Consider the following 14,987-nt stretch of genomic DNA (forward strand, 5'->3'; position numbering starts at 1 on the left):
ACATCAGTTATTTTAAAAATAATAATTATGTGCAACACATACAACTTTATATTATCACAGCACCATTGAATATGCTAGAATCCCAAATCTAAACAATAAAAATAGACAGAAACTAAGCAAAACCTAAAGAAAAAGTCTATTACACAAGAGCACCTATAGGAAGCATTTACACAGTGTAGATTAAGTTCATATAAGATTACTTAAGCTCTGCTTGTCCTGTTTGTTGAGATCAGGCTTCAAATCACACCTAGCTAGACGGACACTTACAAAATCTAATTAAACAGTGACGAGTGCAGGTGACAAAATTGTAAAATGTGGCAGTATTGTTTTGTGTTGAAATGAAAGGATTAGTAAATATTGCATGAAATAATGATTGATTGAATATAAATTCAGCTTTTAAATATTATTCTAAAGTATATGTGTTCACATTGATAATGTAAAGAGGATGGTCAGCAAAGAAAACAGAAGTATGCATAAAAGATTAATTAATGGATAGAATTAAAACTGTTCTATAAAATTTTCAATTTAAATCATTGAAAATAAAAATAACTTAAGAAATGTAATAGCTTGAATACCCTATTTCTAAAAATAAACTTTTATATTTAATGTAAAATGAGGAAATGTATTTCAGCCATTTTTTTCAATTTATGCACTTTGGATTTTAATCAAAAGAAAATAATACTCCTTTGAGTGTTTGCAGGGATGAAAGTATGCAGCACATTGTAGTTAATCGATTAGGTAATCCCTAAAAGTTTCTTTGCTGACTAGTCTTAAGATTTGCTTTCCTTCTGTTTTCCTCTATTCACTGACTAGAATAAGAACAAGAAAGACCATCAAGGACCCTTCACTGAGAATATTCTAGGAGTCCATTAATACCAACACGAGATGGAAAGATATCTGAGACCTTGTAAGCCAAACATGTAATAACACCAATAATTAAATTAAAAGTATCATCAAATCAACTGATAAGAAAGAACCAAGAGGAGAATACATAGTTTTGTCCTCTCTGGCTTTTGTGGAAAATTAGTTTCAATGCCACCCATACTGTTCTCAAATGTTAATATTATTTCCTCAAGCATAAGCAAAGGACCAATCAAGTGTAGTTAATAATCAAAAGCAGAATCCATTTTCATCTATGGCCGAAGTTTAGATACAGTTAAATCTCAATCATCATTGGTTTATATGGGTAAATATTTTAGCCTCAAAGAGCAGGAAATAAATCAATTCAGAAGTTCCTTTCTCACAGAAATTATATTCTGAGAGACGGAATCACTTGCAGCCTTAAAAATAAAGTTTCTATTTTCATTTTCTCCAAAGATGACCCCCATAAAAATACTGAGGAATTTTTAAAAGAGATTCTGGGTAACTGTTTCAAGACATTTTCATCTTCATATATACAAAGGAGTGATTAGGAGTTTTCCTTATCACAGGCCTAAAGGAAAGGGTCACTGAAGTAGAAGAAAAATGAAGTATTCTCCTCTAGCTCACAGAATGTGCGGAAAAGCAGAGACCAGGGTGGTCATGACACAAGCATTTAAAATGCATTTATATAATAATTACATATACAAATGGTCATGAAGCCACACTAGTTTATCATGGGACATGTGAAGTATTGATTAATTTTCTTGGGCATCATAATTTTTTTCACAATTAAGTGAGACTATGGATTTTGGAAACTACTACTCTTAGTACGTCTTGGTACTTGCAGGGCACTGACTCTAGGGGTATAATAAGTTGGTTCAATTTTGACATTCCTTGAAATGATTTGAATTAAACTGAAATATTTAATTTATCAGGAAGAAATAGGGGAGAGATGATAAAGTTACTCTATATGAATAACTTTCACAAAGGTAAAATTTAATTTTAAGTATTTTTCTACAATAGTTGTTTATAAGTATGTAATACAATATTGTAATTTACATGACATTGCTCATTACCAGTAAAACAGTTACGCTTACAGTCATTATACTTAACTAAATAATGTTTAAAAAGCCAGATAGCAAGCATGTTCAAGGAACTTGACATTATTGGAGGTACCAGAATTCTGTACTGAGTAAATGAGAATGCTAAATTTTAAGAGAAATCTTTAAAAAATATTTCCTGTATATTAAATATCCAAGAATTACACTAATTTGAAATGCTAAATAGAGCATAAGCCTCTTCTAATTACCTTTACACCAAGGAACACTTCAAATAATACACTAATTTAATGCACATACATAATAGACCAAATCCTATCCACACTTTGCAAGGTAAAATGATATACAATGAAGTATTTGAATGAGAATCCAGGAAACATATGTTATGTTGTGATTATAAAGGTCCTTTATACTCCCTTTTAGCCCCAAGTAATTATGCTTTAAAAAAAATTATGTTAGTACTGTTAGTAAGTCATAAGCAATTTAAAGAATACAATGTAAAATTGGGACACATCATTCTTTCCTCAATAAATTTCACTTACACCAAATTTGAGGCATTTAGTCATGTGTGTAGGAAACTGATTAATCAACATATTGTGAAGAATGAGTTAAAGGCCAAATTACTCAAAGCAATGAAATATATTGAGTAATTTAATGCCAGAGAAATTATGTAGATCTATTTAGCTGTTTGACTCTAGTAGCTTATATTTTCCTAGGTAGTTTCAAAATTAAGATAAAATCTTTCAAAATATCCTATTTAAATCATTGTCTCTACTCACATATGAACGGAATTACATTTAACTATATAAGAAACATCAGTACTTTTTTTCTCCAAAATATCGGGGAGTATAAAGAACTTTACATTCTTCTTTGATAGATAAAAATAGAAAAAAAAAAACCTTCTTTCTTTTTCAGTATTTATAGAAAAAAAGAAACATGATTACAACAAAAATAATTTTTTAATGATTAAAGTAGTGGAACAACATGATTACAATCAACATAAAAAACCCATTAAAATTATTTTATATCATCTAACTTTTCAGCAGAGTGATGGATAATTATAATTATTTTCTCAACAATACTATAGTAGTGAATATTTTCCAAAAAATGATCTAAAGTGTTTTTTTGTTGTTGTTGTTGCTGTTTGTATTTTTGATATTAAAGAAAAACTCTTGCCCTTGGATACCTTTCAGAGGGTAGCTTGGATAGTTCGGCTTCACTTCCAAACTCCCGGAGATGATGTTTAAATTCTTCAGCAATCAGACAGGGCAAGTAATTCCATGTTTCATGATTGATATATTAACCATCTGTTTGTACATCAAGACACATTATATTACATCACACTTGTTGGCATTCAGAGGAAGCAAATCGAGAAACAGCATGGTATAACTGTTTTTATCACACTGCACTGTTCCTTCCACAAATTTAAAATTTCGATGGCAAGATTACAGCTAAAGTAAGCATGGGTTTCAGTGGGACATAATTTTTAGGGTGGTTTTTGTTTTGCTTGCTTTTATAGTGGAAAATCCAGATTACAAGATAAATGATCTTAGCCAAATTTTGAAATCACAAATCATTGGAGATTTTTGGAAGGGGAATAGAATTATGTTGTTCCTAGAAAGTTATATCTCACTGTAGATTTCAATAGTTGATGTCCTGGAATCAGTCTAGGACAAGAAAAATAACATGTTATCAAAATCAGATGGTTGTGTTCTAGGAGTCTTAGTTGCCAAGCATGCTACATGGCTAAAATTCACATTGCTAAAATACAGATGCATAATATCAAGGTTATGGAATGTAACAGTAGTAAATACTAAGCCTATTCCAAGCTAACTCTGACTCCTCTTACCATTTTGAATCCATGTATAATACCTACACTCATGTAACCATGAATTATTTCTTTTTGAAATGAAGTACCTCAAATACATGACTAAGACAGTGACTTGTACACAGAAGGCATTTTCAAAATAATAAGTTCATTTTTGTTCCCCTATTTTTCAAATGTATAGTTTTCACAATATTTTAATGGAAGAACTGTGTTAAGCAAGATTTCGTTTTGGCATTGTATCTCTTTTACACAACACTTATCAAAATTGATTCTAAAATGATTATTCTTATTGTTTTTCTAGAATTGCACTAAACACTATCTGCTTGCTCTGAAAGACGTTAATATAAAGTACACTGTAAGATCATCTTTTAAATTTCATGTTTTAATTTCTACTATAATATATGAATACAAAAATGCTTCCAGAATACTTGTAAAAATTTATATCAAAGAGGATCCTCATATTCCCCAGGTATAAATGGTTTTGTGCAATAGATACATTTCTATCTAACGAATGTTCCATATTTTTCCAGAACACGAGTCAGAAAAAAAAAACTATGGAAATTATTTGATTCCCTTTTTAAAAACATGAAACTTTTTATAAATCCCCTTATATCTTACTGCCTCCTAGAACCATTTAATTTCTTCACTTTCATATTTCTATTCAGATGAGTAATGAACTAAACAGAAATATCACCCTAGACCCTCCTTTTGAAAATATATTTCTCACTTTGTTTAAAATCAATTGAATATAATTCTGCCTCTGATAACAGTAATATTTTATTCCACTGTCAGAATTTCTTTAAGGAACAAAGAATTTTTATTTTACTGTCTGACACTTTCCCTCATTTTGTATAATGTTTCTTTAAAAAGAAGACACCTACTGTATTAGAATTTTTATAAATACATGAGTTCTTTTTCAGTGCTCACTTAGCTTTTTAGCATTCTGCAACATCAGTGAATATAAGATGCCTCTCCTGGCATTAATCAGAAATTGAAGCATATACAGAAAAGGTGAAGAACATTGCAAATGTAGCACAAAATACAAGGATTCAAATTATTTTTAGTATCACATTAGTCTGCCTAAGTTCACCAATTCATGTCCAGAAGATATTTAGTAATTAAACTGAAACATCTGTGAACCAATGACATAAAATATACAATTTACCTATTTTATAAGGTGAGAAAAAATAGAATAAGTCATCTGAGAACTCACTGATTCTAAGATACTCCTTTTAGCTAATAAAAACCGAATGATAACCAATAATTTATTCTCATTAGCATTTACTTTCCTTATTTTGCCTATCTCATGAAGTTATTGCTCTGTGTTTAGGAAAAGATTTCTTAGCTAAATAAAATAAAATACCTGAATGAAAAAGTTATTAATTTTATTGACTTTCTCAGGATTATAAGATATCAAAAAAAGAAAAACAATAAAAGAGGAAGATACTTGGAAAACACTTCAATATTTTCCTTCATCTATGCCTTACTTACTGTATGTTCATGTCCTCATGTAAAATAAGTCTAGCTCTTAAAACATCTCCATGTTTTCAAAAACAGTTGAAACCAGAATTTGCTCTTCTAACTAACTTCACAAGCCAATCTATTAAAACTGATGCTCTACAAAAGTAATTCACAAACTCCACCCTTTGTATAGATTTTTAAGTGAGTCACAAATTTAGCCCTGGGAAAAGTGTTATTAGGATATAAAACACACATAAAGTGATATTCATAAAGAATAATTTTCTGTTGAGAAATGTTTCCAAAAAACCGAATGATAGCAATGAGAATTAGAAAATGAGAGCACCCTTTTTAATAGTTAAATATAAATATATATACCATGATGAGATATTCGGCATCTGTTATGTTTGCCACCCATTTAAGGTCCACCTTGGTCAGAAACTACGGGGCTCATGTGAATTGTAGAAATAACCACTGCCCTATTAACTCATTCAAAGCATAACAGAAACTCTCCACAAAGAGAGTAGGGTTCTATTTTACCATTTGTGATAGCATAATTATGAACCTATTGTAACAAAAATGCACCAACAACTGAATTAATATCTTACTTTTACTGTGTGATTAAGAGAGAAAGGTTAACGTTATTGCATAATTTAACTATGCAAATCCATGAGTGACCTCGATTCTTAAAAGCATTTCTAAATTATGGTAAATTATTGTCAGTGTTATTTTGAATCCTGATAGACTTCTTTAATATCTCTAACTTTGGTGAGAGGAAACCTATTCTGACTTTCACAGTACTACTATTTAATTAAGCCTAAATAGGTTTTCAAAAGCTTTATTCACTGAAACTGATATGAAGACCTTCTTAAGAGTAACACGATGAAATAATAAAATCAATATGCTGCATGACTTCCAGAGGAAAAAATGTAGATAAATTCTATCACTTGACTTTATTAAGGAAATAAAAATACTTAAATCATTTAATTTAGTTATGAATTTCTAGATACATTTTTATTCATTTCTCCATGGAATACAGATAAAAAAGACTGTATAAGCTCTTGCTTTCATAAATTTATTGGGTTTTAAATTATTGTACATAGATATCTTGGGTCTTAATATGTGCATAGTTTCCTTCAGGCCCATTAGAGAAAGCAATCATATTTCATTTTTCAAAAGTCATTATCTCTTAAGAATGTCTCCTGAAGGGTTCTTAATACCTTGCATGAATATGCAAATACTCAAATGGATATCTAAAGTAGAGATCTCATATATATTTCATTCTCTGGCTTGAAGTTGAGAGTGAGTAGCATGACTTCATTTTCCTAATCCCTTTCTTGCTACATTGTGTTAACACAGATTTATGAACAAGAATAATGGTGAGTTCCTAATCTGAAAATGACACTCTCTTTTCATTGTGGGGGTTTGGGGGAATGGTGGGTAGGGAGGATATCTTCATGTTATTTGATTATCTTGGGTAGACACAGATTTTCCCAAGTGAAGCTGGAAGTCTCAATACTATTAAGTATTAAGACCTGCTTATCAGATTCCAAAAGGCTTTATTGTGATGTATCTAGCCATGATTGTTTTGATCCTCATGCACACAATTGTACTGAGGACAGTACCATGACCCTTTATTTTGGAGTTTTTCCAGTATATTCTCTAGCAAGAAGTGTCATACTGCCATCTACAGACAACACTGTCCCTATTGTAATCATCATTCCTCACCCAATTTTCCTCCAATCAGGAGTCATTGTGTTCTGATTTTCTACCAAACTTAAAATGAATCCTTATATCTATTCAGATACTTCTGCAGAATATAATCATTTTAATCCCATGTTGTCAGTAGATTCTGTAAAGTCCTACTTCAACTGAAAATAATTTAAAAAATTAAAATTAGAAAGGTTACTTATAAACTTGGATTACCTACCGGTCTGGTGTGTACAGACACAGGGGTCTTGAAAGTTGTCACTGGATAGCTGCACTCAGAAACGCTGTAGGGATCAGAACTGCTGGAGGAACACTTGGAGATGGAATCACAGCCCACGAAGGTGTTATCAAGAGGCAGTTCCTGGATGATGTGGTGCTTCGAATTCAGGGGAGTTTCCGGCTGGATCTGGAAGGCAGGCTGTGGAGAGGCAGATTTGTAGTGCCGGGCCAAATCAGGGCTGTCAGGCTTGAAAGTAGTAGGTGTAGTGCCCCAGTTGTACTTGCCCATGGTTTGCTCTTCCAGTTCAATGGGAAGGTCTAGTGTGACGCTGTTTCCATCATTGTCAGCATCATCTGCCTTAGTTTCTTCAATAGTAACAAAGTTAAGCAGCAAGTTCTTAGGGGTATGCTTCTTCTTCTTCTTCTTTTTCTTCATCATTATCATCTGCCTGTTTTCTGGGTTTGGAGTAACCCATTCGGAATTCTGCTTGTTTTTCTGAGCAGCCTTAAGGTGTGGTGATTGGCGGCATCTTACTACAGCAGTGATGAAAATAACAAGGATGACAGTTATGGTGCCTGCAACAATGGCAACCACGATCTTGACATAGTCACTGGATGGTGAGGATGTATCAGCTGTCTCAATATTTTGGGTCACTGGTGTTTCAATGTTTTTGCGCACCAATTCATAAATCAGTGTAGCATTGGTCACTGACTCGTTCACAAATAGATTAACATTTACAACATTGAAGAGAGAATCAGGTTGTCCTAAGTCCTTAGCTTTGACTACCAGTTTGTGTAAACCAAGGTCTGCAAGGACACATTTCTCCTTCAGTGTAATGTTGCCTGTTGTTTGGTCAATCATAAACAGACCTTTTGTGTTTCCTCCTACAATGCTGTAATGAAGCTCTGCGTTCATGCCAGTGTCATTGTCAACAGCAACTACCGTGAAGACCACTGTGCCTGGATTAGTGGATGGCAGAACCAATTCAAAGGAGTAGTTTGAAGAAGGGACAACAAAAACTGGTTTGTTGTCGTTGACATCAACCACATTTATGGTGACTTTGGCAGTTGAAGAACGTGATACCCTACCACCATCCTCAGCCTTTACATAGAAAGTATAAGATTCTTGTTTTTCTCTATCAAAGGAAATATTCGGTCGGATGACACCAGTCTGTGGATCAATGGTGAAGTCATCACTTGTGTCTAAAATGGAGAGAGTGACTGCAGAGTTTTCTCCATAATCAGGATCAGTTACAGTGATTAGTCCTACTGTGCCATGTCTTGGAAGGTTTTCTGGGACATAGAAGTTGTATTCATTGTGAGTGAAAATTGGACTGTTGTCATTCTGATCAAGAACAGTCACTAAGACTGTGGCATTGGTTATTAAAGGTGGCATCCCGTTATCTTTTGCCAGAACTGTGAATGAATATTTTTCCTGTTTTTCTCTATCCAGTTTCTTCACTGCAGTCAGAATGCCTGTACGATGATCCAGGTTGAATTCAGATGGAGCATCAATGCCAAGCAGGTAGTTTATCTCAGCATTATGCCCTGTGTCTGCATCCGTTGCACTTATTTTTGTCAACTGGGTGCCAGGAGAGTTATTCTCAGGAACAGAAAGACTTATGAAAGGCTGAGTGAAAACTGGAGCATTGTCATTTTCATCTTTTACTTTGATGAGGAGCATGGATGATTGATTCAAAGGAGGTTTGCCAGCATCTGCAGCCAGTAATTTAATAGCATATTCCCTTGTGGACTCATAGTCAAGATATGCAGCAGTCTCTAGGAGGAACTGATTACTGAATACTGGCCTCAACCTGAAAGGGACTTCATGATCTGTAAAGCACGTCACCCTACCATTATGGTCAGCATCCTTATCTGTCACAGTTATGAGCGCAATTTTGGTGTTGAGTGGAGCATTTTCTGAAAGAACCACAGTGCCATTGATTGGATTAATGATATATCTTATGTCAATTGATGGGACATTATCATTGACATCTGTAACATTTACTAGCACCATTGCTCTTGCTGGTATCAATCCACCATCACTTGCCAAAACCAGTAATCTGTGGTTTGGTGTTTCCTCCCTATCCAGTGGTTCTTTGATTGTGATAAGTCCAGTAGTGGAGTTGAGGTGAAATAGCCTCTTGGCCATGTTGGAGACTAGATTGCTGAAATAGAAGTGAATCCTGGCATTTTCACCTATGTCGGCATCTGTGGCATGAAGCTGTGTCACTGAAGTACCTACAGGAGCATTTTCTGGTATACTGACTTCAATCTCATTCTCCTTGAAGACTGGGCGGTTATCGTTTGTATCAGCAACACTGACTTGCAAAATGGCAGTACTGGATTTTTGAGGAAAGCCACCATCTTCAACCTTTACTTTCATTACATATGTATCTTTCTCTTCCCTATCTAACTCCTTTTGAACTATCAATTGTGGCATCTTCTCTCCTTCTGGTGTTTCAATAACATCAAGCCCAAAAATACTTTGACCCTGGAAAACATAGAAGGAAACATTTTAGCTTATGTTATTATTTAATGAGGCAAGTTTTCAATTTCTTAAAGTCATATAAAATAGGCTCAACTCAGAAATAAGTGCCAGAGACTTGAGTTCTAAGTCCCAACTTCGTCTGTAACTAATATTGTTACCACAAACAAGAAGCTTAACATCTCTACACATTTGTGAAATTAGAGTTGTGTTAGAAGATGTTCTAAGCACTTTTCAGGTTGTAGCATTTTATGGTGATAAATGTAACATTTATGTGAACTATTAAAGATTTCAAAAGGAAGAAGTATGTAGAATTTTAAAAAGAATTATCACTAAGTTTCACATGGTGAATGAACTTATAAGTGAATTAACAATGGTTACTCCAAGTGAGTTAAAATATCTTACTGTAGATTTCAGTTGTCTAGGACTCCTTTTCACCAACAGAAGTAACAATCAAGTATAAAATATTCATCCAAGACAAAAATGCATATATCACATCTAATAAATACAGCTAATAACTTTGGCAGAGGGAGAAAATATGCAAACTCTGATAAGAATAAAACCTTGTGTAAAACACATAGACTTTCTCTTTTTTCCCCTATAGAAACAGGTGTTAAAAATAAATCTTTTGAGAATTCCCTGGTGGTCCAGTGGTTAGGACTCGGTGATTTCACTGCCGGGGCCCAGGTTCAATCCCTGGTCAGAGAACTAAGATCCTGCAAGCTGTGAGGCCTGGCCAAAAAAAAAAAAAAAAAAAAAAAAGACATTTTCTTGGAGATTAACAGAAAAATGTTATTTAACTTCTAATTTTTTTCTTATGATGAGCACACACAATGGACTGAAACTAACATGCCAAAATGTCAAATTGGAAAATATAGCTATAGGAACAGTACGTATATTTTCTTTATGCCTATAAAGTCAGATTATGGGAATGTTTAAAATCAGTTTCCTCTGGTTCTGGCTCCCCTCAAAACCCTCAGGGAAGTGGTTCAATTAATATAAAACTGTAAAATTCTTAAAGTGCTTGGGCTCTCTTAAGTGCTATTGTTTATCAGCACACAGAGGATCTCATACCCTTAAGTCTTTAAAATAGTCAAATAATTTTGATAAAGTCCAATTTATCAATAGAAAAAAAAATTAAAGTCCCTTCTCTGAACTACAATAAGATGAGCCCTACACAGATAGACAGTGATCTTGATAGCTGATTGAGGAATAGCGTTCACTGGCTCTCAGGGGCAGTTCTAGCCAGTGTTACCTGTAGCACTTTGACAGAAATGAATAAGATAGAAAGATACTGGAGGCTGTGAAGATCAGATCTTAAGATTCCTAGTACATAGGTGATTTATGAACCCTTACATACACACGTACACACACACACATGCACACACATAACCACACTACAATTTTCATTCTTCAATATATTTTTTTAACATAGAAATTGCTGACATGTGCTGAAGATCAGTTATTGAGATCTCATCTATGTGCTTTGTCCTGAAAGAACAGGATAGCATCTGAGGGTTTTTTTCTCATTGTTCTGTCATACCAGTGTCTAAAGTAAGATCCTAAATGTTAGAAACAAATGAATGATATCAGGTTTTCAGGGACCACTAGAATACATGGTGAGATTATATGGTGATATTATCTTTTATAACTTATCAAAGTGTTATAATTGCTTACATAAAATCTAGTACAATACTTAAGTACAACTACATTTTTTCCTCATGAATTGCTTGAATATATTTCTGCATTTTTTGTGTGTGTTTAGATTCACTTACTCTTTTATTCAAATCCAAGCCATAGTATATCTTGATGGAAGAATTAAATGTTTATTATGAAATTTAAGGTGGCATTTCAGAAATATTAATTAAAATCATCAGCTTGCTTCAATGTAATTTCAAAAACTGTTCCAACGAGGTAACCAATGTGTATTAATCTTGGTTTTAATTCATAAACTAAAATGGGCATTCTATTAATATTTTACTTATATAAACCAATAAACAATGTGCCTTTTCTTTGCCAAGGAAAATATTTTTCATGTAATATCTATCTACAAGTGTGAAAATTAGCAAGTCTATTTTAAGAAAAAAAGAATTTTACAACAATAATGTTAAATATACATACAGTATTTAATATTATAATTTGATTTTGGTAAACTTAGTGATTAATGCTAATTTTATTATTGTAGTGATATTTCAAAAGGCCTTCAGGAAGGTTCAAATCTGGAATGTCTCATCTATGGGTAGAAAATATAGCTTCCGAACTGAACTTCACAGAAATCCATGGCATTTAATACAATTTTGTTAATTTTTGGCATGCCAATATTCAGTGGCTAATATGGTCACAGCATTCTTCTAGGTACTGGGGATATGGTGGTAAGTAAAAATATTTTGCTAATGTAATGGAAATTAAATTTTAGCTAAGATGAGGGAAAATCAATAGCAATCTAAGTATCTACTGATGTTGATACTAATAGATTTATGTTAATTGAAAATATTTACATTTGTAATAAGGGCTATAAAAGTAGATTATAAAGCATTATTAGAGGTTATATAAGGGGGAACTAGCATATACAATATAGCCTAAAAACAACAAATAAATATCTTAAGTTCTTGAGTTTCAGACTCAATTATCCAATTTATGACTATAATACATCTGGGGAAAAGAATATGCTAGTTTTAATTTTCAATTGTATTCATTTATGTTTATGTATTTTGTGTTTGTATATTTAGAGTTTAATCTTATGTGTTTGCCTGAATCTTTTATTGACCTTTGCTTTCCCAAGCAAATGAATGCAGGGTTATGTCAGTTGAAAAACCCCAAAACAGCATGTTTGTTGTCCTTAATTATTTTATGTGATGTGACAGTAATGTTAAAAGATAGATTTTTCAAATTTTCAAGATGATAATGAGATATACATACAAGATAATGGACAATGCCCATATTGCTCTTCTGTCTTCTATGACTGCTCTGTCCAATATGACAGCGATTAGTCACAAGTATTTAAATTTAAATTTTAATTAATTATAATTAGATAAAATTAAAAAAAATATATCAGTACCTCAGTCTCACTAGCCACATTTCAGTTCTTATAGCTACATCTTAGTAGTGGCTACTACATTGGACAGCACAGATATAGAACTTGTCCATTATTACACAAAGCTCTATTGCACTGGACTGTTCTAAGATGTTACATTTTTCTTTAATAAAAATCTATGTTCAGGTCAGGTGATTTTGTGCATACCATCCCCGCTCAGATATTTAGAGCTCTACAAATGACTTGCTAGTTTACATATTTAAATTTCAGATTGGGCATGACGATGGCAGAAGAGTAAGACGTGGAGATCACCTTCCTCCCCACAAATACATCAGAAATACATCTACATGTGGAACAACTCCTACAGAACACCCACTGAACGCTGGCAGAAGACCTCAGACCTCCCAAAAGGCAAGAAACTCCCCACGTACCTGGCTAGGGCAAAAGAAAAAAGAAAAAAAACTGAGACAAAAGAATAAGGACGGACCTGCACAAGAGAGAGGGAGCTATGAAGGAGGAAAGGTTTCCACACACTAGGAAGACCCTTCGCGGGTGGAGACTGCGGGTGGCAGAGCGGGTAGCTTCAGAGCCACAGAGGAGAGCGCAGCAACAGGGGTTCAGAGGACAAAGCGGAGAGATTCCTGCACAGAGGAGCGGTGCTGACCAGCATTCACCAGCATGAGAGGCTTGTCTGCTCACCCGCCGGGATGGGTGGGGGCTGGGAGCTGAGGCTCCAGCTTCAGTGGATCCCAGGAAGAGGACTGGGGTTGGCGGCATGAAAACAGCCTGAAGGGGGTTACTGTTCCACGGCTAGATGAGAGGTAGTCTGGGAAAAGGTCTGGAACTGCCGAGGAGGCAAGAGACTTTTTCTTGCCTCTTTATTTCCTGGTGCACGAGGAGAGGCAATTAAGAGCACTGCTTAAAGCAGCTCCAGAGACCAGCGCGAGTTGCGGCTCTCAGCTCGGACCCCAGAGACGGGCATGAGACACTAAGACTTCTGCTGCAGCCACCAAGAAGCCTGTGTGCAAGCACAGGTCACTATCCACACCTCCCCTCCAGGGAGCCTGTGCAGCCCGCCACTGCCAGGGTCCCGTGATCCAGGGACAACTTCCCCAGGAGAACACACGACACACCTCAGGCTGGTGCAACGTCATGCCAGCCTCTGCCACTGCAGGCTCACCCCACACTCTGTCCCCCTCCGTCCCCCTGGCCTGAGTGAGCCAGAGCCCCTGAGGCAGCTGCTCCTTTAACCCTGTCCTGTCTGAGCAAAGAACACATGCCATCAGGTGACGTACACACAGAGGCAGGGTCAAATACAAAGCTGAACCACAGGAGCTGTGCAAACAAAGAAGAAAATGGGAAATCTCTCCCAGCAGCCTTAGCAGCAGCGAAATAAATCTCCACAGTCAACTTGATGTACCCTGCATCTGTGAAATACCTGAATAGAGAACGAATCATCACAAATTGAGGAGGTGGACTTTGGGAAATACTATATATATATATATTTTTTTCCCCTTTTTCTCTTTTTGTGAGTGTGTACGCATATGCTTCTGTGTGATTTTGTCTGTATACCTTTGCTTTTAACATTTGTCCTAGCGTTCTGCTTGTCCGTTTTTAGTTTGTTTGTTTGTTTTGTTTGTTTTGTTTTTTTAATATAGTTTTCAGCACTGTTATAATTGGTGGATTTGTTTTTTTGGTTTGGTTGTTCTCTTCTTTCTTTCTTTCTTTCTTTCTTTAATTACTTAAATAAATAATAATTATTTTTTGTTTTTTATTTTAATAACTTTTTAATTTAATTTTATTTTATCTTTTGCATTCTTTCTTTATTTTTTCCTCCAGTTTTCTCTGAGCCGTGTGGATGACAGGCTATTAGTGCTCCAGCCAGGCATCAGGACTGTGCCTCTGAGGTGGGAGAGCCAAGTTCAGGAAATTGGTCCACCAGAGGCCTCCCAGCTCCACATAATATCAAAAGGCGAAAATCTCCCAGAGATCTTCATCTCAATGCCAAGACACAGCTCCACTCAATGACCAGCAAGGTACAGTGCTGGACACCCTATGCCAAACAATTAGCAAGACAGGCGCACAATGTCACCCATTAGCAGAGAGGCTGCCTAAAATCTTAATAAGCTCACTGACATCCAAAAACACACAACCAGACGTGGACCTACCCACTAGAAAGACAAGATCCAGCTGCCTCCACCAGAGCACAAGCACTAGTCTCCTCCACCAGGAAGCCTACACAACCAACTGAATGAACCTTAGCCACTGGAGGCAGAAACCAAAAACAACGGGAACTACAAACATGAAGCCTGCGAAAAGGAGACACCAAAC

The 14,987-nt window shown here is 35.0% G+C and overlaps 1 protein-coding gene across 7 annotated transcripts in view; it reads right to left on the reverse strand.

Annotated features, from left to right (window-relative positions):
• Positions 1-14,987, reverse strand: part of PCDH11X (protocadherin 11 X-linked) — a 717,733-nt gene that overhangs the window by 665,585 nt on the left and 37,161 nt on the right. For 6 of the 7 annotated variants that reach the window (XM_060086712.1, XM_060086711.1, XM_060086710.1 and 3 more), the window contains exon 2: positions 7,136-9,628. In XM_060086712.1, the coding sequence (XP_059942695.1) occupies positions 7,136-9,628 (2,493 nt within the window). Of the gene's footprint in view, positions 1-3,541; positions 3,587-7,135; positions 9,629-14,987 lie in introns of those variants that run through there. The other variant, XM_060086714.1, reaches the window with a different exon arrangement.

Source organism: Mesoplodon densirostris, chromosome X (genome assembly GCF_025265405.1).
Source record: "Mesoplodon densirostris isolate mMesDen1 chromosome X, mMesDen1 primary haplotype, whole genome shotgun sequence".
Lineage (NCBI taxonomy): Eukaryota > Metazoa > Chordata > Mammalia > Artiodactyla > Ziphiidae > Mesoplodon > Mesoplodon densirostris.